A 24904-nucleotide genomic window follows, 5' to 3' on the forward strand; every position below is an offset into this window, starting at 1 on the left:
CCTGAGCCCTAGGACTCACAGACACACAGGTTCTTTAAAGCGGCTTCTCCCACGGTTGCCCGCCGCTGCTTCATCTTAGCTGCTGCGCCGGTTCCATCCGACCGCACCTGTTACTCGTTGTCTATTTACCACGTCAGCAGTGGTGTGCGGCATTCACAGACAGTCTTGCCAGTAGTAAAACTTAAAATCACACACATGCATTTTAAACACACCACTCCACTTGCAATAAAAAGTACAGCACAAATACACACTGACAAAACATACGCAACGCTAAAATCATAAGTCAAGGTACATTCTCAACTACTCAACTCAACTACTCTTAGGCCTGACTTTCTCGCAGGTGTCCCTGTACATCTTGACTCCCTGTAGGCCAGGGTTTTCAAAGTCTGAGACTGCTGGCCTTTCCCTCAGACAAGGCTTGGGAATCGGAGACCCCTCACCACATCTTTAGTTTACTTGTTAAGTTTTGCTTAATTCCTGGATGCCTATGGGATCATGAATATTATTTGATCCCATAGACTCTCAACATTTGAGCCAAAATAGCCTGATATTGCTGTTTGACATAACTTCTGACTGCACCAAATAATTTTAAAAAGGTTTGTCCTGAACTCACATGTAGGCTATTCTATGTGATGTCCTTTTGATAACTAATGCAATAGTAATTTAATATTGTTTGACTTTTATTCACTGAGCCTCCACTGAAACAGTTTGGAGCCCCCCTGGGAGGCATACTTCACAATTTGAAAACCCCTGCTGTAGGCTATATGATGTCAGTTTAACTATCATTTCTTAAAGGTACCGATGATAAAACGCTCACTTCATTAAGCTTAGGGCTGAAATGACCTCCTGTTTACAAGCAAAAGATACCCACCCAAAAAAGTTACTGGGTTTCAGTGTAGCGAATGATAGTGTAGGCTACTGTAATCTGCCCTCGAGGTGTTTCTACATGTCATAATGTTTACATACTTGTTTGTTTAGTTTGTGAAGATATGATCTGTAGTCTTTATGTGTTAGTGCTGACAGCTGATGTGCTCATCTGACAGAGAACACAGCAGCAGGCAAAGTACAAGGTACCAGGTAGATTTATTTGTCACCAGTGGTTGTAAGGTGAAATTTAGTTTGTAACTCCCTTCTGCTACGTAGCAGACAAATTGTATTAATATAGAAGCAATATTAAAAATAGTAAACAGAAATAAACTATATTGAATATCAATGGGGCAGTGCTGAGGATGAACTAGAGTTTAAGAGTCTGATAGCTTGGGGGGAAAGCTGCTCTGCAGTCTGGTGGTGTGGAAGCAGAAACTTCTATATCTCTTCCCAGAAGGCAGCAGGGTGAACACTGTCATCACTGTCAGACTTATGGTGCAGATGGGTTTCATTTGCCTTTTTCGTTTCCCTGTCTAATCCAACACTCATATGTTCCAGTGTCGTTGATGTTGATGTTCTTCAGAATCACAAAAACGTCTCCGTCCTTCATCTCTGGATTTCTCAGCTCCGCTGGACCAGATAAGATTCATGCTGGTAGTTTTCATGTAAACGGTTGTCTCTGAAGAAGAAGACGGTACAACACTTCAATGGCAGCACCTCTGTGACTCTGTGACAATGCTAAAGAGTAGCGTCCTCTCCAGCCTTCACCTTCACCTCCTGTGTCTCTGAACAGAAAGAGAAAAGCCTCCAGTCAGGACTTGTAATGTTTCCTGTTGTTCAACATCTTTTGATGGAAGCAGCAGAGATCAGGTCTCTATAAAACAGCACATGTGAACTCAGCAGCATTTCAAACCCTGTTCTCAGACAACTTGAGTCCCAGCTCTCAGCTACTGAGGAAAGAGTCCCTACAGTATGAAACTGCTTTACGTCTCAGAGAGACAAATGAAGCTGCTGGATCTGCATGGACAGACACCACGAGAGGGGAGAGGACACATGTTGGTCTGCTGTCCATCCATCCACACAGTAAACTACAGTGCTGGAGAGGAACAGAGGTCAGAGGTGGAGACTCTGTTCACAAGTCAGCTCATAATAAACTTTAGGAGGTTACAAACATATCTAACAGCTTACAGCTTCAAAATCTAAAGTAGTACATTAATTATTTTAATCAATAAGTTGGGGGGTGGGGTGGGGGTGGGGTACCTTTCTTGATCAGAGTCTCTGGCTTCGTCACCATTATATTTAGTGTCAAATGTGGGACACATTAAGTTTGACAGCACTTTGTCGCTTAATTGTGAAAGATGTGGGCGCATCATCGCACCACCATGGCTGAACACACGTTCAACAGGTGATCCAACGAAGGTTAAAATCAAGGGCAACTGGACTTGGTTGAATATCAAGTTGCCCTTGATTTTAACCTTCGTTGGATGACTATGACCTGGATGACTGAGAATCTTCATAGACGTTCAACAGGAGCACTTGATGCAGGGACTGCCATAACTCTAACCGCCACCTTAAATAAAGAGGGCCTGTTCATGGCCCAATACCGTCAGAACAGTGGTTCAGCTGAATCTGGGGACTGGAATATGAGTCTCAGGAACAGTAGTCACAACATGGACTACAACATGGTGTTGAATACTGCATAACACATAAACAACTATGTCATAATGTCAACCTATGTTACTGAAAAGTTATTTTGTTGCCTATTTCTTCAATGGTATGGCATTAATTTGGAGAGAGAGAGAAAAAGAGAGGGATGGAAGGAGAGAGAGGGGAAGAGAAAGGGAGAAAGTAGAGGAGAGAGAGCTCAGTGCATCATGGGAAATCCCCAGCAGTCTAGGCCTATAGCAGCATAACTAAGGGATGGTTCAGGACTACCTGAGCCAGCCCTAACTATAAGCTTTATCAAAGAGGAAAGTCTTAAGCCTACTCTTAAATGTGGAGATGGTGTCTGCCTCCTGAACCCAAACTGGAACCTGGTTCCACAGGAGAGGAGCTTGATAGCTGAACGCTCTGGCTCCTAGTCTACTTTTGGAGACTCTAGGAACCACAAGTAACCCTGCATTCTGGGAGCGCAGTGCTCTGGTGGGGTAGTAAGGTACTATGAGCTCTTTAAGATAAGATGGTGCCTGACCATTAAGAGCTTTGTAGGTAAGAAGAATGATTTTAAATTCTATTCTGGATTTTACTGGAAGCCAATGCAAAGACTAGACAGGAGAAATATGATCTCTTTTCCTGGTTCCTGTCAGAACACGTGCTGCAGCACAAATATACTTGTGTTTGGCCTTAAACAACCACACATTTGCAGGAAGCAACTTAAGTTCCCCCTGCACGTTTGTTCTTTGTTTGACCATATGTACTCACACTCCCCCCAAGGCAGATATATGCTGCCTTGTCGAAAAATGCTACCATAGCGCAAATGCGATAGCAGCTGCTCAGAATCAGAAGGAGCTTAATTGCCAAGAAGTGTATTACACACACGAAAACTTTGTTGATGAGGCGCTACATACAAACATACAGTTGACATAAATAAATGTAGAAATATATAAATATGGAATAGCCAATGCAAGTTATTTAAGAATATTAAAAAGAATAGAGAAAAATAATACATCGCACATATTTACATGTGCATTATTCTGTGTTTGTGTTGTGCAGATGTATTGCAATGAAATATATAAATTGACAATATAAAAATACAACAACAAAGATTAACAATTAGCAACAAATATGTGCAATGTGCCAGGTACATGATATGAAATGAATAATATTTATATGTGCAGAGACATTGTATTATTTGCAATGGGGGAGTGTCAGTGAGTTGTTGATGAGGCTAGCTGCAGATGGGAAGAAGCTGTTTTTGTGGCGAGAGGTTTTGGTCCTGATGGACTCCTCCTCCTGCCAGAGGGGAGAGTCTGAAACAGTTTGTGTCCAGGTTGGGAGGGGTCAGCTGCAATCTTTCCTGCTCGCCTCAGAGTCCTCGAAGCGTACAGGTCCAGAAGAGAAGGAAGATTGCAGCCAATCACCTTCTCTGCAGAGCGAATGATATGCTGCAGCCTGCCCTTGTCCCTGGCAGTGGCAGCAGCGTACCAGATGGTGATGGAAGAGGTGAGGATGGACTCTTGGCAGGCTGAACTTCTTCAGCTGCCGCAGGAAATACATCCTGCGCTGGGCCTTCTTGGTTATGGAGGTGATGCAGGAAGCACAAGGAGTCCACAGTGGCGACGGGGGAGGGTGGGGCTGTGCTCTTCCTAAAATGCATAACCATCTCCACTATCTTCAGAGCACTGAGCTCCAAGAGAGACCGGTCTGGCTTCACTCGGTCCCACTAATCTCCCACCTGTAGGCGGACTCATCCCCACCTGAGATGAGCCCAATGAGGTTGGTGTTGTCCACAAACTTCAGGAGCTTGATGGACTGGTGACTGGAGGTGCAGGTGTTGGTGTACAGGAAGAAAGCAGAGGGGGAAAAAATGCAGCCTTGAGGTGAACGGTTCTGATGGTCCTGGAATCAGAGACATGTTTTCCCAGCTTCGTGTGCTGCTTCCTGTCTTTCAGGAAGTCTGATCCACCTGCATGTGGAGTCAGGCACGTTCAGCTGAGAGAGCTTGTCCTGCAGCAGGGCTGGGATGATGGTGTTAAAAGCAGAGCTGAAATCCACAAACAGGATCTTGGCGTAGGTGCCTGGGGAGTCCAGGCACTGGAGGATGTAGTGACGGGCCATGTTTACTGCATCGTCTACAGACCTGTTGGCTCTAGGCGAACTGTAGGGGGTCCAGGAGTGGGTCTGTTATAGATTTTAGGTGGGACAACACAAGGCGTTCAAAGGACTTAATAACCACAGAGGTCAGGGCGACGGGTCTGTAGCCATTTAGTCCAGTGGTTCCTGGTTTTTGAGGGACAGGGATGATGGTGGAGGCTTTGAAGTGAAGCAGGCTGGCAAATGGCATGTCTCCAGTAAGGTGTAAAAAATGTCTGTGAACACCGGAGACAGCTGATCAGCACAGTGCTTCAGGGTGGACAGAGTCCGGCCCATTCTGCCTCCTAAATAACTCGTTTACTTCCCTCTCTGTGACCAGCTGAGCAAAGCACCTGCAAGACTGATGCCCCATTCTCTATAAAGAAGCGAGGACTCCAATGCTCTGATGGCATGTGGTAGCTCGTTGAGAACAGCCCGGACTGGGATCGCTTGGTGTGAAGGGATGGCAGAGCAAGGTGGCATCTGTTGGAGGAGCATAGCTGAGAAGGAACGTAGGCTTGTAGTAATAGCTCTGTATGCAAGCATTAGTGACTTGAATTTGATTCAGGAGGCCATGGGAAAACAATAGAGGTCGCCGAATGATGGAGTGAAATGAGTCCTTTGGGGTTGATCCAAAACCAGACGCGCTGCTGCATTCTGACCATTTGTAGGGATTTCACTGCACAAGCTGGAAGACCTGCTAGGAGGGCCTTGCAGTAGTCGAGACGAGAGATAACCATGGTCTGTACTAGAGGCTGGGTGGCGTACTGAGTGAGGTAGGGCCTGATTTTCCTTATGTTATATAGAGAAAAGCGGCACGACTGACAGACAACAGCAACATGGTCTGAAAAGGACAGTTGGTCATCAATCATAACACCCAAGTTTCTCACCACCCTGGTTGGAGTGATGGTTGCGGAGTCATTTTGTAGTTTGATGTTATGGTGGATAGATTACTTGGCTGGAATGACAAAGAGTTCAGTCTTAGAGAGGTTTAGTTGAAGGTGGCAAGCCTTCATCCATGCAGGTATGACTGAGAGACAGTCTGTGATCAGCACCGAGATGGCTTCACTCACAGACAAAGAGCCGTTTCAGTAGAGGGGCCACTCTTAAAACCAGACTGATATGGATCTAGGATGTCAATACATGAGAGGAATTCTGAGAGCTGTTTAAAGACTGCCCGTTCGATAGCTTTGGATAAAATTGGTATAAGTGAAACTGGCCGATAGTTCTCAACTTCAGTTGGGTTGAGGGAGGGCTTTTTGAGTAGGGGTGTAAGGTGACCCCTTGTGAAAGCGGTCAGGAAGGTTCCCGAAGCCACAGGAAGATTTATCACATGAATGATTGCCGGCACCACGGTAGGAGATGTGGCTTGGAGGAGATTCGTAGGAATTGGGTCCATTGGGCATGTAGTGGGACGGCTACAGATAAAGAGTTCTGATACCTCGCTTTCCATGAGAGGAGTAAACAAGGAGGGTGACATGCCATTGACCTGGGAAGACAGAAGAAGAGATGTAGAAGGACTGCTACATGTACTGTATGTATAAGGATATAGACATTGCAGCGTATGAGATGTAAATGTTTGCTATCTTCTGATGTATTTGTATAAGTGGTTTTACTTTTAGTGTTTAATGTGCTAATTAAAATTTTTATTGTAGTGTATTTTAATTATATTCTTTTTGTAAAGCACTTTTATTGAAATCACTCTATCTATAGTGGCTATTTGTCCATAAACTTAAACAAAAACAAATAATAACAAACTTCTCAAATGGCCACTTGAGGCTACGTCATGGTTAGGCTTTACGCAGGTTCAGAGGTACCAAAGCAAAGTGATGTCCATAACAAGATTGAGTTTGAGGAGGTTTATTCACACACATAAGCAAGCTCACAGACATTTCTGCTGCCTCTCTCACGCTGGTAAAAAACCATATGCCCTCGTTGATTTTGAGTGATTTAGAAAATTGGCTAGTTATAGTTGCCACTTTGCCTGCCGGCCTTCACAGGTAAAGGTATTGTCAGACAGATTTGTTGGTGGAGGCTGATTTAGTAGAGATTTAAAAGTGGAAAATATGCCGCTAAGACCCTGTTAGTGGGGATGTAGTGTGAGTTGAGCCAGAAAGATGTTTGTATGTCTGTGGGTCTGTGGGTTTCACAAAGCTGTTGGATGGAAAATTTTACTTGTAGGCCTGCTGGTTTGGCTGTGGCTTACCAATACAGACATCCGATACACATCTCTCTTCAGTATAACAGAGAGATGCAGATAACTGAAAATAAACAAAGCCGCAACCACAGACTCTAAACAGCATGAATGTCTTTCAGCTTCCGTACAATGTAAGATCCTATTTATGCTAAATGCACGTTGTCATGTCGATTCAATCTAAATAGGTCCCGGGTCTATCCCTCAAACTACAAGAAGAAACCCCCTCTCTTTTTCTCCTGCTCAGTCTTTCAGTAAATGTGTGTGCAGACACCTTCTACATCAACTTTGCAAAAGTATGACCCGCCTTAGTCTGCCTTGAATGAGGGTGGCCAAGGCAGGGGTAAGAGTACAACAAACAAAACTATAGATAGAGATGTTAATATGTGTGTGCTGCTTGCTTGTTTAACTACAGTAGCAATATTGTGATCATGATTATATTGCATTGTGAGTCTGAGGTATATTTGGATTTTGATTGATTACATGTCTAAAGACAAATCAAAACTAGAACTGCAGTATAGTATATATATATAAAAGCAGTTATAAGCGGGGTCTAAGCCTCCTGGCGCAAGCCGCCCCCCCCTGGCCCCGCAGAGGGCGCACGAGTCGGCCCGGGCCCGCCATGATTTATTGTGCACGGGCCCTGCCGTGGCTCAGGGGGCCTGTGGAGAATAAATGACCAGAGTTATTAATGAAAGGGGCTTGCATTTACAGAGATGTGAAATGAATGTATGTATATGGGAGTGTTATTTGATTTCCAATTAATAGCGCCACCTAGGAGCCGATTGACGCCAAATTTCAGACAAGCCCTTGAAAGGGCGTGCCAGATAAGGTCCCTGAGGTTGGTATAGATCGGACATTGCAAACATAAGATCTGACATGACATCCTGTTTTTAGCGTTTGCTTAAACATTTGTTAGGTTGTAATTGGGATGAATTTTGGCGGATCAAGATTTCCTCTACAAACCTTTATCGGCTCGGTTCAGGGATCATTCGTGCCAAGTTTCATGGCAATTGGACTTCTGGCTTCGGAGGAGTTAATTAAAATAGGTTTTTCAGTTTTGCAATATAGTGAAAATGAAAACATCATCGCATAGAGGTGTGTCCTATACCATAGGAATCGGCAGCATCCCCCAAACACGGAGACATAAGGTTTATGAATGTGCAATGTAGTGGGCCGTAGTTATGTGGCAAAATGTCCTTTGGTTGAAAATCCCATTGAAATGAATGGGATTCTCTGACCGTATTTGAGCTTGAGCTTATGGCCGAATTGCACCAAATCTTTCAGGTGTCATCAGGGGTCCATGGGGAACAATTGCTCCAAATCTGGTTTCAATCGGACTTGTTGTTATGGAGATATAAAATGCATGGTAGTCAATGGGATTTTTTTTTGACATCTTTAATCTACAATAACAGTGCCACCTATGGGCATATTTGGGTGAACTTTGGTGCCTGTAGTAAGGGTGCTGAACATTTAGGCTGTGGTTTCATGTCAATGTGACTCGTAGAGGAACAAAATTTTCTGAATTAAATAGCGCCACCTAGGGGCGAGTTTCACCAAATTTTGCACAGGCCCTCAGGAGGGCGTCCCACATTAATACTCCAAATTTGGTGTTGATCGGCCATTCCAAAGCGAAGATATGACATAATTACCTGTTAGTAGTGTTTTTCGCAAATATTTGTTAGCGTATAATTGCGACAGTTTTTGTGGGATCAAGATTTCCTCTACAAACCTTTATCGGCTCGGTCCAGGGATCATTCGTGCCAAGTTTGGTGTCGATCGGACTTGCAGCTTCGGAGGAGTTAATTAAAATAGGTTTTTCAGTTTTCGCGGATTTTTGCACCTGAGGTACTCTTGAGGCTGTGAACCTACCTTGTGAGTTTGGTGTCCCTAGCAGTTACCGTCTAGACCGCAGCATCAGTTGTATCAGTTTTATGCACGGAAGAGAAAAAAAGAACAAATCTGAGTGAAAACAATAGGGTTCCCAGCTCCACTGGTACTGGGAACCGCGATGCCTTGCATTTGCGGGTTCCCAGCCCACTTGGGCCTGGACCACTAATAAAGATACTACAATGTGTGTGTTCATTCTGTTGGCCCCTACTAAACATCACAGAGTAGCATTAACCTTTCACATTAACATTTACTACCCTTTCCTGAAATCTATGACATCACTCTGCCTTCTGATGTCAGTACAAGTATTATAAATGTTATACTTACATATTTAGATGTATTTCCAGAGAGATACTTTTGAGGTTATATAGCTGTTTTGCTGTTATGCTTTGATAAAAGGGCACTTTGGGCATCAATGGCCAAAGGGACAGGTGCTCAAGCACCCACCGCTCATGATTCCGACTTTAGTACAGTAGTAAATGTGAATTTAAATTGTTACTCCCCCCCTGCTTAACACAGTATTGCTTTTTTGTGATTTGTGATCACTGAGTTGGCCTACCGTACTGACAGTTCACAGAGCTAACGCCACCCACCCCTGGGAAACTTTAATTACTTTGAAGGACTTTGTAGGCTTACTTTACTCCACCACATTTATAGATTTCACATTCATGATGAGGCAAAGGAAAACATAATCAATCAATAAAGTCTGGACTTCAAACTCAACATCAAACTCTGAAAGCAGCCTTTCATGGTTACAAGTACTTTTTACTGACATGTTTCCCTGATCACATATATCTGATCACTGCTGGCAGTAAACAGAACGTTCTCCTGTTCAGATATTTAGAATATTTAAGAACAAACATGCTTGGATAAAATAAGAAAATCCTACCCTGTAACTGAAAACACATTAAATAACACAATTCAGATGTTTTTTAATCCAGTGCACCAGTTACTAAAAGTTACCTGAGAAGTTAAATAAAGTTTATCAACAGGAAGTCAAGTTGATTCTCTGAATGTGTGAGTTTGTTTTAAACCACCAGATGTCAGCAGAGTTACTCTGCAGCCAATAGGATGACAGAGTGACTGATCTCATTTTCCCATCTCTAATAAAGGAAGAATCTGTGTGTGTGTGTGTGTGTGTGTGTGTGTGTGTTTATATTTTGATTATGTCAATAACTGCTCATCCAATCAACTTTACACTTATTGGTGTGTTGCTGCGGACCCAAGGAAGTGCAGTGTCATGTTTGGTGCAATTTGAACACGCAACACGAATTAATCAATATGTAGAGAAAAGCACAGCATTGAGAGGGGGTTACACTCACACAGACGGCGCTTACAGTGGGTACGGAAAGTATTCAGACCCCTTTAAATTTTTCACTCTTTGTTTCATTGCAGCCATTTTCCAAAAATCAAAAAAGTTCATTTTATTTCTCAGTAATGTACACTCAGCACCCCATCTTGACAGAAAAAAACAGAAATGTAGAAATTTTTGCAAATTTATTAAAAAAGAAAAACTGAAATATCACATGGTCATAAGTATTCAGACCCTTTGCCGTGACACTCATATTTAACTCAGGTGCTGTCTATTTCTTCTGATCATCCTTGAGATGGTTCTACACCTTCATTTGAGTCCAGCTGTGTTTGATTATACTGATTGGACTTGATTAGGAAAGCCACACACCTGTCTATATAAGACCTTACAGCTCACAGTGCATGTCAGAGCAAATGAGAATCATGAGGTCAAAGGAACTGCCTGAAGAGCTCAGAGACAGAATTGTGGCAAGGCACAGATCTGGCCAAGGTTACAAAAAAATTCTGCTGCACTTAAGGTTCCTAAGAGCACAGTGGCCTCCATAATCCTCAAATGGAAGACGTTTGGGACGACCAGAACCCTTCCTAGAGCTGGCCGTCCGGCCAAACTGAGCTATCGGGGGAGAAGAGCCTTGGTGAGAGAGGTAAAGAAGAACCCAAAGGTCACTGTGGCTGAGCTCCAGAGATGCAGTCGGGAGATGGGAGAAAGTTGTAGTAAGTCAACCATCACTGCAGCAATCCACCAGTCGGGGCTTTATGGCAGAGTGGCCCGACGGAAGCCTCTCCTCAGTGCAAGACACATGAAAGCCCGCATGGAGTTTGCTAAAAAACACCTGAAGGACTCCAAGATGGTGATAAATAAGATCCTCTGGTCTGATGAGACCAAGATAGAACTTTTTGGCCTTAATTCTAAGCGGTATGTGTGGAGAAAACCAGGCACTGCTCATCACCTGTCCAATACAGTCTCAACAGTGAAGCATGGTGGTGGCAGCATCATGCTGTGGGGGTGTTTTTCAGCTGCAGGGACAGGACGACTGGTTGCAATCGAGGGAAAGATGAATGCGGCCAAGTACAGGGATATCCTGGACGAAAACCTTTTCCAGAGCGCTCTGGACCTCAGACTGGGCCGAAGGTTTACCTTCCAACAAGACAATGACCCTAAGCACACCGCTAAAATAACGAAGGAGTGGCTTCACAACAACTCCGTGGCTGTTCTTGAATGGCCCAGCCAGAGCCCTGACTTAAACCCAATTGAGCATCTCTGGAGAGACCTGAAAATGGCTGTCCACCAACGTTTACCATCCAACCTGACAGAACTGGAGAGGATCTGCAAGGAGGAATGGCAGAGGATACCCAAATCCAGATGTGAAAAACTTGTTGCATCTTTCCCAAAACGACTCATGGCTGTATTAGATCAAAAGGGTGCTTCTACTAAATACTGAGCAAAGGGTCTGAATACTTATGACCATGTGATATTTCAGTTTTTCTTTTTTTAAAAATCTGCAAAAATTTCTACATTTCTGTTTTTTTCTGTCAAGATGGGGTGCTGAGTGTACATTACTGAGAAATAAAATGAACTTTTTTGATTTTTGGAAAATGGCTGCAATGAAACAAAGAGTGAAAAATTTAAAGGGGTCTGAATACTTTCCGTACCCACTGTACATGCTCCAGTGTGGTAGTAAATTGTTTAAACAGAGTTATTGTCATCACGCAGGTTTGATTTATGTTAGAAACTAATGTGTTGAAACAGAGTTGTATGTTATGTTAAGATTTAATGAAGTGCTGAATATCCAGCAGTATCTCCTCCATTGTCGTGTTCTTTCAGTGTTAGTAATGGTGTGTTTTGTGATTATGTGATTCTGCTGTCATAACTGAGATCTTTTTCAGCACCAGACGCTGTCAAAGTATTTGTTTTTTATTCACACTGGTGTTAAAGTGTTTGCCCCCCTTGCCGATTTCTTATTTTTTTGCATGTTTGTCCCACTGAAATGTTTCAGATCATCAAACAAATTGACGTCATGAACAGATGGCCGGACATTTTTTGGTAGACAGCAGAATTCATGGTTCCATTTACTTCCAGGCCCTGAATCAGCAAAGCAGCCCCCAGACCACCACACCACCATCTTTTACTGTTGGTATGATGTTTTTCTGAAATGCCGTTACTTTTACACCAGATGTAGTGCGACACACACCTTCCAAAAAGTTCAACTGTTGTCTCGTCAGTCCAAAAGTCTTGGGGATCATCAAGATGTTTTCTGGCAAAATTGAGACAAGCCTTTATGTTCTTTTTGCTGAGCAGTGGTTTTCGTCTTGGAACTGCCCTCCAGCCCATTTTTGCCCTGTCTCTTTCTTACGGTGGAGCCATGAACACTAACCAACTGAGGCAGGTGAAGCCTGCAGTTCTTTGGATGCAGCTCTTGGATGAGTTGTCGCTGCGGTCTTGGGGTAATTTTGGTCTTTCACCACTGTTCCATGTTTTCGACATTTGTGGATAACGGCTCTCAGTGTTGTTTGTTGAAGTCCCAAATCTTTAGGAATGGCTTTAAATATTTATTTGAATTTATTTGCATCGCATGATGATGTCTAGCTTTTGAGGAGCTTTTGGTCTACTTCACTTTGTCAGGCAGGTCCTATTTAAGTGATTTCTTGATTGAGAACAGGTGTGGGAGTAATCAGGTCTGGGTGTGGCTAGAGGAATTGAACTCAGCTTGAGAGTGATAAACCAAAGTTGATTTATGTTTTAACATAAAGCTGGAAAGCAAAGATCGAGATCAGAGCTTCACTACCTTCGGTCAGTGGCTTTGGGTACTTACTGAAAGAACAAGATATAAGCAGCTGGAAAACCCGAGGTAGACCCTGAACACTGAGAGATTACATATCTCATCATAGGTGTCATCTACACAGGGGACTCTGGGGACCAATTATGTTGAAGCATAATTAGTTAAAATGTTCCGAAAAATAGCTTGCAATGAGAAATGTTAACTAACAAATGAAAATGCTTTGAGAAAGTTTTATTTGCACAATAAGAAAACACGCAACGCAATTTAAATATAAAAAATAGAAATGTGCATGTCCAAAAAAAGTAACTTAAGCTAAAAAAACAAGCTACTAATTTCCACATTATATTACATATTCATATTTTGAATTGTCACCTGCCACCTGGATTGTGTTGCCCCCAATCATATTTCAGCACTGAATATTTCTTCAAAATAATGTTCTTGTGTCTTGTTTTCATGACCCAAATATTGTGGTCATGTCTCATGAGTTAAGTGTATTGTACATCCATAATCTAAGCCAAATGGTCCCCACCATTTTTCAACACAAAGTGAGGACCTTTTTTCTCATATAGGGTGGGAATACTTTGGGTTTCCCAGGAGAAGCTGGAAGATGTAACATTCAATTTCAACTTGATGCTCTTTCAGCATAAAGGCATACATCTGTTCCAGGAGGACTGTTGTTAGTTGAAACCATTAACACCAGAGTTTGGGTAGGTCATGTTGCAGCAGAAGTCCAGATAGTATATGTTAAACAGGACTCACACTGATAATTAAACATTAGATATGAACCACAGTTTAGTTTCACAGTAAACACTCACAGTTACTGACTCCTGCAGGACATCTGTGTCACTGCAACAACCAAAACAGAAGTAAGACAAACACAGGTAGTTTGATCTAAAGTGTAATCTTCATCACACTGAAATTTACAGAGTGGAGAGAAACTCCACTGAGGAACTTTACATCTTTGTTTCTAATGAATCTGTCTCTTAGTGATCTCAGATCAGCCCTTCTTACTCCTTCATGTTAAAACTGCAGCGCTGTCATTTCCTGCATGTGATTAAACACTTTGTGTAGGGCCCCGTGTCTCCTGATCATCTCTTAAGAGAAGAAGCAAAACCAGATAACCTTCTACAGAGTCACTACACTCACCTACAGAGAGGAGGAAGAGAGTTTAACTGGACTGACGGAGTGGTGGAGCAATGGGACAGACATACACTCACCTAAAGGATTATTAGGAACACCATCCTAATACTGTGTTTGACCCCCTTTCGCCTTCAGAACTGCCTTAATTCTACGTGGCATTGATTCAACAAGGTGCTGAAAGCATTCTTTAGAAATGTTGGCCCATATTGATAGGATAGCATCCTGCAGTTGATGGAGATTTGTGGGATGCACCCAGGGCACGAAGGACCTGTTCCACCACATCCCAAAGATGCTCTATTGGGTTGAGATCTGGTGACTGTGGGGCCATTTTAGTACAGTGAACTCATTGCCATGTTCAAGAAACCAATTTGAAATGATTGGAGCTTTGTGACATGGTGCATTATCCTGCTGGAAGTAGCCATCAGAGGATGGGTACATGGTGGCCATAAAGGGATGGACATGGTCAGAAACAATGCTCAGGTAGGCCGTGGCATTTAAACCATGCCCGATTGGCACTAAGGGGCCTAAAGTGTGCCAAGAAAACATCCCCCACACCATTACACCACCACCACCAGCCTGCTCAGTGGTAACAAGGCATGATGGATCCATGTTCTCATTCTGTTTACGCCAAATTCTGACTCTACCATCTCAATGTCTCAACAGAAATCGAGACTCATCAGACCAGGCAACATTTTTCCAGTCTTCAACTGTCCAATTTTGGTGAGCTCTTGCAAATTGTAACCTCTTTTTCCTATTTGTAGTGGAGATGAGTGGTACCCGGTGGGGTCTTCTGCTGTTGTAGCCCATCCGCCTCAAGGTCGTGCGTGTTGTGGCTTCACAAATGCTTTGCTGCATACCTCGGTTGTAACGAGTGGTTATTTCAGTCAAAGTTGCTCTTCTATCAGCTTGAATCAGTCGGCCCATTCTCCTCTGACCTCTAGCATCAACGAGGCATTTTCGCCCACATGACTGCCGCATACTGGAGGTTTTTCCCTTTTCACACCATTCTTTGTAAACCCTAGAAATGCGTGTGCGTGAAGATTTTGAAATACTCAGACCGGCCCGTCTGGCACCAACAAACCATGCCACGCTCAAAATTGCTTAAATCACCTTTCTTTCCCATTCTGACATTCAGTTTGGAGTTCAGGAGATTGTTTTGACCAGGACCACACCCCTAAATGCATTGAAGCAACTGCCATGTGATTGGTTGATTAGATAATTGCATTAATGAGAAATTGAACAGGTGTTACTAAAAATCCTTGAGGTGAGTGTATGTTGTTAGTCCTCTGGAACATCACATAGAAGTATTTTACTAATCTGACGCAGCGATCAGCAGGACGACATCATTTGTCTGAGTTTTACTGTTACAAATCTGTTTTGGGATGTCACAACTTAAGGTTTGGTTAGGGACAGGGAAACATTGTGGTTTGGGTTGAAATTAATGCTTATTTAATTTAGGTGACCTTTGTTGTCATGGTTATGCAAATAATAACCACTTTGTAACGATTAGTGACGACGGCAGGCATGATTTGAAGCAAGGTTGACTTGTTGTTCCAACTTTGTAGAAAACAGGAAGTGAACATGGTTTCCGGTATGAAAGTGTGATGTTTTATTAAACCACCTCCCTCTGGTGAATATGTCACCTTACCTTCTTTGTTCCCGGCATAATTTCTCCAGCAGCAAGAATACGCTTTGCAACAAGTGAGCAGTCTTTAACAGACTGGAAGTGGTGACGACAGGTGGTGGGCGGCAAACACACCTGAAAGATAACCTGAGATTTTACAGAGTACACAGATTGTAAATAAAACAATTACAAATTCCACTCCTTCCAACGTAACAAGTAGCAAAATAATTACATTAAACTTTAAATATTCTTTTCCACACACATACATAAGGTTTGAAACTCACCACTTGTGCTGGCAGACGTCTGGCAGACGCTCAACAACACTGAAACAACAGTCAATGACAGATCACAGCTTTTCAGTTAAACGCAGAGACATACGGCAAAAAAACCACAAAGCTCATATCCTGTTTGTCTCATTAAAGGTAGCTTCATGTTCACCATGAACAGACAGCTGCATGAAGGAGCATCAGGAAAGATTTTTATCAAAAGACTTTGACTTCAGTTCAGTAGGAGTTTCATCACTCACCTTTTCTTGTATAGGTGAAACTGAAGAAATGTCTAGGCTGGTTCTGTCCAAAGGCAACATAATCCACCTGTCAGGAGGTGTTAATTGATGCATTGTGGATGTACTGGAGGATGTGTGCAGGACTATTTCTTGGCTGGGAGCAGCGGCATCTTGTAGTCATCGACTCCTGCCAACCTACAGTGATGACAAAACTCCAAAAAACAACACAACGAGAGATGTTTTCTTGTTTAATGTCTATGTACGAACACTGAACAAAATTATCAGCGCAACACTGTTTTTTCCACCGAATTCATCATGAGCTGAACTCAAAAGATCTAAGAATTTCTCTATGTACACAAAAAGCCTATTGTGTACATAGAGAAAGTCTTAACGGCTCTGATTGTAATCATAACGTTAGTTAAATGAAATCTTACAGTTGCAAGTCCTCATTGTAGAGAGTCATGTTGTATTAGATGCATTCAACAGCAGCTCACTGTATCATAGATGGCATGATTTATACCGATGATGAGAAATGGTTTCTCGTAGCTTTAGTTAGAAGAGTGCTGGTACAACGATAAACTAGATGTGAATATGCTACATTGGAATAATGGCAGATTATGTGTAAAGTGAAATACGCATGCTTATTCTCTCTGTTTACAGATGGCTGAAAAAGTTGCACATTCCAGCAACAAACATTTATTGATATGCAATTGTTTACATCTTCAGTTTTTGAGACTGTAATCTATTTTATTAACGTAATCCATTTAGGAAAAGGTTTTACAGCCCACAAACATACCAGCTTTCAATATCGTCCTGTTCTAAGTGTTGTTACTACAGTAAAGGGGTGTACTATCCAAATCATTCTCTATCTAAATATCGGCTCATAAATCGGCTCTTTTTTACTTTAATATTGGCATCAACATCGGCCCCAAAAAACCCATATCGGTCAGGCTTTAATATATATTATGAACAACAGAGGAAGAAGGAAGAGGAGTAGGAAAATGAAACCAGAAACAGTGATAAGTGCAGGGCTGGGTAGGGAATTATCCATAGATAGAAAAAGAAAATGGATTATTGTTAGTCATATTTATTCCTGATGTTCTTCTTGTGCATGTGTAGCTGTACAATCAGTACAAGCAGAGTCAGGGTCCAGCACAGGGAAGCTGATCCAGATAGGCCTACTCAGAGCTGAAACTGATGGTTTTATTTTTTTACACACACACACACACACACACACACACACACACACACACACACACACACACACACACACAGCTCTATTTTATGAGACTGCATTGTAGTTTTTGATTATATTTAACTATTTTAACACTCTGACTCAGGCTTGCTTGACCTGGTCTTGTTCAGTGAAGTTGTACCTTGCCTATAAAAACTATTGAGGCTGACACCCGAGAATATGTGGCTGCCTGCAGCGTTAGGAGTAAGGCATCTCACTGCCCTCCAGCAGGCCAACTCTTTCCACTGCCCATGCCTGGATGGCCTTGGTCACACATCGCCTCGGACTTTGTGACAGGGTTGCCCCCTTCCCAAGGTAATGATAAAATACTTACCATTGTGGATCAGTTCTCCAAGTCTGTACATTTCATTGCCTTATCTAAGTTGCCTACAGCCTGTGAAACTGCAGACCTCCTTACCCGGCGCGTCTTCCGTCTACATGGGATTCCAACGGACTTAGTCTCTGACAGAGGACCGCAATTCACATCCAAGGTCACATCCAAGGTAGAAGGAGTTTTGTCATTTACTAGGAGCAACAGTGAGCCTTTCCTCTGGTTTCGGATGGTCAAGCGGAGAGGGCGAATCAGGACTTGGAAGCTGCCCTGCGCTGTGTTACGGCCGCGAATCCGAGCACATGGAGTTCACATCTGGCCTGGGTGGAGTACACCCATAACTCTCTCACCAGTGGTGCCACAGGGCGGGCCACTTTTGAAGCCGTTCTTGGCTACCAACCACCTCTGTTTCCTTCGCAGGAGAGCGAGCGAACGGTCCTTTCGGTTCAGCACCACATCAGGCGTTGCCACAAGCTCTTGAGGGACACCGGAGCAGACTTACTTTGCTCTGTGGAAAATAACTGCTGACTTGCTGACACAGGTTCCCCGTCCCTGCGTATGAACAAGGTCAGAGTGTTTGGGTGTTCTTTAGGTATATTCCTCTCAGGACTGTCCCACTCGGTTCATTGGTCCCTTTGTGATTAACAGAGTTGTCAACCCCGAGGCTGTTAAACTGGCCTTGCCCCGCTCCATCAGAATTCATCAGACCTTCCATGTTTCTCAATTGAAGCTGGTTTTTTACAGTCCCTTGTGCTCTCTGTCTGAGTCATTGATCAGCAGCAGCCTTCCTACACTGTTCGGCGTCTCCTTGTGTCCGCTTTTGGATCCTCTCAGCTGCCCTAACAGAGTGCATCACCTTATTATAATCAGTGTTGGGCAAGTTACTTCCAAAATGTAATGTAAAGTGTACTAGTTACTGTCATTTGAGATCCTTGATCAAAGGAGCTACTGTCTTGTGAAGAGGAGCGGAGCTCCCGTAGTTTGCACCCTGCCTACAATCTCGACCATTGGATTCCAGCAACAGGACGTTACGTTACTCTTTTACTCATGGATTTGTTTTTCTCGTGCCGAAATATTTTTCGGTGTTGGTGAATTATTACAAAACAAAACACCACTTTGGGTTAAAGTGCGTTGTAACGTGCATTACTCAGCCTGGAACAGGTATAATACTACTGATTTTGTTTTAGAAATGCGTTAAATTATTGCATTACAGCAAAAAGCAATACATTACTATAATTGTGTTACTTTTGTAACATGTTGCTCCCAACACTGACAATAATGTTGTACTGCAAATTATGTCATGACATTGTATATATTTTAATGTACAGTATACATTTTCTTCCACGCAAAGTCAAAGTTAAGAGTTAAAATTGCACGAGGCTCGTTAGTCGCCTCGTGCATCGGCTACTCTCAAAGTCAAGACTGTGCTGCCTTCTCTGTAACTCTGTCCTGTCTACAATCGTCCTCTGATATCTGTGTTTTATGCTGCTGTATGTATGGGGGAAACAAAACATTCTTCTTCTTTACAATAAAGCACATGGCGCACACACACTCCCCTTACCTTTACACAGAACAAAGATCCATGAACATGGGAACAAAGCAACAAATGACGCAGTAATGTTACAGCAGCCATGACAGCAGAGTTGCAGCATCTGATGAAGCTGAAACCAGACTGAGTTCTTCTTCCTGCTCTGTAGTTTTTATTGACAGCGGACCACCCAAATGGTAAAAAACAGTGTCAGTCTCTGATCAGGGGGATGTCAGGTTGAGTCAGACATTTGTTTATAGAGAGAAAGCCCCAGAAAGTGGATACAATAACATGAACAGTAGTATAATTGTTGCAAATATCCAACAGAAGAGCATTACCGGAAAGGAAATAAAAAATAAGAAGTCTGGCAACCAAACCCCACTGGGGAAATTCACTTGTTAAAGCAGCTCCAGATTCAACACAGCAGATGAGAAAATACGCATTACATGAAAAATACGAGATTTAATAGTAATACAATAAGGATAAGAGTTATCTGTACACTATAAACCCTTTATAGTATATAGAATACATTTCAACTCATTCTACCGTTAAAGAATTCTTGAGGATGCAAAATTTAATAACCTTAATTCTCATTTTATTTTGTTAAGTTTATCTTGCCTGATAACTTTGCAAAGCAGACTCTTTTATCACTGTATTTGTATTTTGGTTACATGGTTATGCTCGAATTGGAGTGTTGAGTTCAGTTCAGTCTGACAAACAGTTAAAAGATTTATGTGAAATCTTAATTCTTTAACATAGAAAAAAACTGTCTTCAGACACAGATAAATGAAAGAGCAACAGTCTGTTCTCCTATTAGTTATTTTTTTACCAGCCAACAGTAAGGAGGGAGGACTGAACCCACATCCTGACTCAGAATAAGACGTGGGGGATGGTGAAGTTCAAATGAGCTCAGAGCTGCTCCAAACTACACTCTACCTGCCATTTTGTTCTCTGATTACAGGGACTGGCCTAGAAAGACATTTTGAGCCATCAGTTTTCATGTTTGTTTCTCAGCTATACAGAGTTACAGTTAATAAGGAAGGTCAAAGATCCTGATCAGGTTTTATTGACTCCTGGTTACATCTGCAGCAGGGTACTGTTGTAAAACTCAACATATAACTGAAATGAAGTCTGTTTTTACATTAATGTAAAGAGAGTAGTTAGAATGGACTGTCAGCTTCATTTATTCATTTAGCTGGCTCTTTTATCCAAAGCAACTTACTATTGCTATTTATGTCAGAGGTCGCACGCCCTCAGGCCACAGGGCGATGTCCCAATTCTCCCAGTCTGCTAGTGCCTCAGATGTTCCCATTTCCCAAGTTGTGATGTCGTTCAGTGCGTGTGTTCATGGGCTCTTAAGTTGGAATGTGGAATCGACATAGACGCTACTACAAAGATGTGTTGGATTAGCATTATCAGAGCGTTTAAACGCAGACATCTACAATATCTTATATTAATTCATTTCTAAAACCAACAACAGTCAAAAAATGGTCCTCTCCAGGCAAAGTTTTTATTATCGGTGTCTTCTTATACATTTGTAAACTGTTCTGTATATTTAGGTGTATACTTATGTACCATGTGAACTTTATCTATTTGCAACAAAGATTTATGGAGGAAAAAAAGATTCTCATTATTCTGACAGCACATGAATGCACCATCAGTCACCGCTCCACCCTACCTTTCCAATCACACAGGACTTGAAATCACTGGTAGATTTAAAAGCATTCGCAAACAGTCACAGCTGATGATCCAGCTACAGTCAGTCACATCTGCCTCCACCTTTTAGATACTTCTGGATTTATTTCATGGGAGACACATGAGGCAGATTTACGAGAGAGACTATTTTAAAATTTTGCCTTTATTTGAAAGAAAGTGGATAGTCATATGAAACGCAGAAAGAGATAGTGGACAACACGCAGCCACAGGCTGGACTTGAAGCTGGGTCACAGTTGTAAGGACTCGGTTGGTTTACCAAGCTAACCACGCTGCCAGAAAAATGTGACTGACAGTTTCAGGATTGGCAGGTTGGTATTAATCTTTTTTGGGCTTTCTAAAAACAACAACAACAAGAATCACACAAACTAACAGACTCACTCAGAGTTCAATATTTTTATATTTGTCTCCTACGTCCTTGTCTCCTTCCTCGGTTTTTCCTCCCTCCTTGTCTCCTCCCTCCTTGTCTCCTCCCTCTTTGTCTCCTCCCTCCTTGTGTCCAGCTGTGTGACCTGCAGAGCAGAAACAGGTGTGAGGTATCAGCTGTCAGCAGGTGAACAGAATGTCAGACATTATCTACTGCACTTTGATCACATGACTCGTAGCAGCTGTTTCCTCTAAAGTCTCATCAGCAACATCTTTCTAAAACACAAACATCTGATCTGTGATGTTTCTCAGCTCAACTACCAGGAAGCAGCTTCACCTGAGAGACAAAGAGACACTCTGAGCTCTACACGCTGACCTGAGAGACAAAGAGACACTCTGAGCTCTACACACTCACCTGAGAGACAAAGAGACACTCTGAGCTCTACACGCTGACCTGAGAGACAAAGAGACACTCTGAGCTCTACACGGTCACCTGAGAGACAAAGAGACACTCTGAGCTCTACACGCTCACCTGAGAGACAAAGAGACACTCTGAGCTCTACACACTCACCTGGCTCTGTCACTTTCAGCCTGATGATGCTGATGGGTTTAGCTTGGCCTGTCTCCTTTTCTTCTCTAACCCGACACTCATATGTTCCAGCGTCGTTGATGTTGACGTTCTGCAGAATCACAGAAGCGTCTCCGTCCTTCATCTCTGGATCTTGAAGCTCCACTCGACCACGATAAGATTCATGCTGGTAGTTTTCATATGAGCGTTCTTCTCTGAAGAAGAAGACATAACCATCATCTGACTTCAGGTCAGGTCTGATCCACTTTATAACTTCTATGTCAGCATCTCTGTGACCCTGACACTGAAGAGTGGCGTCCTCTCCAGGCTTCACCTTCAGCTCCGGTGTCTCTGAACAGAAAGAGAAAAGCCTCCAGTCAGGACTTGTAATGTTTCCTGTTGTTCAAACATCTTTTGATGGAAGCAGCAGAGATCAGGTCTCTATAAAACAGCACATGTGAACTCAGCAGCATTTCAAACCCTGTTCTCAGACAACTTGAGTCCCAGCTGCAGAAAGGAGAGACTAACTCCTCTGCTGCAGCTGCACGCTGACTTCATGTTGCTCATTTCTACAGCTGTCAGTCAAGTCGTCCTCCGCACCATCAGACAGGAGACATTTTACTTTCATCTGCTTTCTGCTTGTTTGGAGATTATTGATTATTGATATTATTTCCCATCTGAATACAGACATCAGCATTTCTGACCCTGAACAAACAGCTGAAATATTAAACATGTGAAGTTTATTATTTCCTAGAAGCTTTGAATCTTTGTCCTTGTTTTCCAAATGTGTCCCCAGTCTGTCCGTCCTCTACTCAGACTGTGTCTGAACTACTTCTACTGAGGAAAGAGTCCCTACAGTATGAAACTGCTTTACTTCTCAGAGAGACAAATGAAGCTGCTGGATCTGCATGGACAGACACCACGAGAGGGGAGAGGACACATGTTGGTCTCTGCTGTCCATCCGTCCACACAGTAAACTACAGTGCTGGAGAGGAACAGAGGTCAGAGGTGGAGACTCTGTTCATAAGTCAGCTCATAATAAACTTTACAAACATATCCAGCAGCCTACAGAGTCAAAGTCTAAAGTAGTACATTTATATTTGAATCAATAATATAATGAAAATTTTATAAACAGATTTAAATACAAGTTACTACAACAGTAATACAGATAACAGTTATTAACAAAGTTTTTAATTCAGTACGCAAAGTTCATAATCAAACATAATCAATCAATCAATCATCTACCTGCTGATCCACTTGACAACTTTCCTTTAAAATACAGAAGTATGTTGAGAGATCTATTGTCAGGGGTTTATTTCTGATATCTGCGTTTAATGCTGTACATATGTTGAAAAACAGAAACTTTCTACTTCTTTACACTTAAATGTACCATTATCTCACACACACACACTCCTCTTACCTTGACACAGAACAAAGATCCATGAACAAGTGAACAAAGCCACGAATGGTGCAAATGTGAAAGCAGCCATGACAGTAGAGCTGATGAAGCTGAGATCAGACTGACTTCTTCTTTCTGCTGTGTAGTTTTTGTTTACAGTGGACCCGCCCATTTGGAAATCAACAGTGGAATGCCAGCTTGTCAGAGAGTCAGACATTTGTCTATAGAGAGAGCATATATAAAATATATCCCAAATATATTGTAGCTATGTGAAAAATATTTCTACTTGTGAATTTTTTTTCTTCTTGTACATTTAAATGTGCTAAAAATATCTGAACAAATAGATAAAATTTTTGTTACACATTAACAGAATGTGTTGTAGGTATATTCAACTGTTTGAATGTATAAATCCCAATAACCAATGGAGATGCTCGGATTAACAAGTGTCACGGCTGTCGCTGTCACCTTTGTGTTTCACTTTTTATGTCTCACCTCTACCAAGTAGGCTGTGTCCCTGTGGAATGAAGACGCGCCTACTTCCTGGTTTCTGGGGTGCTGACATCAGTCCCGCCCATTGGTTCCCTCTGTTTCCACTCAACCAATGGCTCGTCACCACATTGATTACCTCCTCCTCATAAGGAGAGTCCACCTGTTGCTCCGGGCAGCTTGTCACCGCCTATTGACTTGTGTGCCGCTGGTATTGACTGCATACTCTGCTTGTTAGCTGTACATTGTGTTTAGTGAAACCATTTGCATACCTTCGTTTGTTAGCTCCACATTGGGTGTAGTGGAGAAATTCACTTAGTGTTTTGTTTACTATTGTGTTAGTTTTCACCAGGTGGAGTGGGTGCTGTGCTCTTTGTGTTCTTTTGTAGCAAGAATCAACTCTGCTTAAATAGATAGGTAGGTACAGGCCTCCTTTTGAGGACCTTGGTAACTTGGTTTGTTATTTTCGCAGCACCCTCGTCCCCCTCCTTTTGTTTATTGTTACCTGTCTACATCTCTGTTACCAATAAAAGTTACCTTGTTAAGATCTATACCAGTTGTGCCTATATGTTTATGGCCCCCACTCCCCTAGACCAACAGGGGGTCGTAACACATGTTATTTGGAATATCAGTTTACCATCCACTCACATATCTAGGGGGGCAGCCCTTTCTTGATCAGAGTCTCTGGCTTCATCCCCATTGGTTATTCAGAGGGATGTGTCAAATGTGGGGCAAATTAAGTTTGATAGCACTTTGTCGCTTAATAGTGAAAGATGTGGGCGCATCATCACACCACCATGGCTGAACACACGTTCAACAGGTGCCATAACTCTTTTCGCCACCTTAAACAAAGAGGGGAGGGCGGGCCTGTTCATGGCCCACAACTGAAGGCGGCTCTGTCAACACGTTCTCACTCCCACCTCGTCACATATTGATGCTTGGTCAAGGGCCTTTGTCATTGGCTTTTAATGACCTGGGTAGCCCTTTTGTGTCATTTATTGACATTTAGGGCTCCGCGGTCGAGTTAGCAACGTTTGGTAACAACAAATATACAACTTCCGGTAAAGTTAGCAACAATAAATTTGCAACGTCCAGTTACACTTTCAAAAATAAAACACTAGCGTTTCAAAACATCGCCATTTTGAAACCGTGCGTTATTGAAGTCCTGAAACATTG

The 24904-nt window shown here is 42.5% G+C and overlaps 2 protein-coding genes and 1 long non-coding RNA gene across 3 annotated transcripts in view; all 3 read right to left on the bottom strand.

Annotated features, from left to right (window-relative positions):
• The window catches only part of LOC119913119 (butyrophilin subfamily 2 member A1-like), a 206992-nt gene that overhangs the window by 80723 nt on the left and 101365 nt on the right, over positions 1–24904 (bottom strand). The gene's annotated exons all lie outside the window — the stretch shown is intronic.
• LOC119913128 lies at positions 1267–16803 on the bottom strand. Its single transcript, XR_005446382.1, has 4 exons — positions 16125–16803; positions 15883–15921; positions 15623–15733; positions 1267–1652 (listed from the first exon to the last, which is right to left on the bottom strand). It is a non-coding gene; the product is annotated as an uncharacterized LOC119913128 (long non-coding RNA).
• Positions 21037–23556, bottom strand: LOC119913113 (coxsackievirus and adenovirus receptor homolog). Its single transcript, XM_038732444.1, has 3 exons — positions 23264–23556; positions 21847–22194; positions 21037–21421 (listed from the first exon to the last, which is right to left on the bottom strand). The coding sequence occupies exons 1-3, from the start codon at positions 23457–23459 to the stop codon at positions 21291–21293; spliced, it is 675 nt and encodes a 224-aa protein (XP_038588372.1). The 5' UTR covers positions 23460–23556; the 3' UTR covers positions 21037–21290.

Source organism: Micropterus salmoides, unplaced genomic scaffold, assembly GCF_014851395.1.
Source record: "Micropterus salmoides isolate LMB-PRFRI ecotype aquatic unplaced genomic scaffold, ASM1485139v1 Ms_hic_scaffold_2, whole genome shotgun sequence".
Lineage (NCBI taxonomy): Eukaryota > Metazoa > Chordata > Actinopteri > Centrarchiformes > Centrarchidae > Micropterus > Micropterus salmoides.

What these genes read in the sequence shown, in the direction of transcription:
- LOC119913113 (XM_038732444.1), bottom strand. Translation starts at nt 23,459, where the DNA reads ATGTCTGACTCTCTGACAAGCTGGCATTCCACTGTTGATTTCCAAATG. An exon ending in GATCTTTGTTCTGTGTCAAG is followed by an intron (nt 22,195 to 23,263) that starts GTAAGAGGAGTG and finishes CTTTCTGTTCAG; the next exon opens with AGACACCGGAGCTGAAGGTG. An exon ending in GCTGAAAGTGACAGAGCCAG is followed by an intron (nt 21,422 to 21,846) that starts GTGAGTGTGTAG and finishes TCTGCTCTGCAG; the next exon opens with GTCACACAGCTGGACACAAG.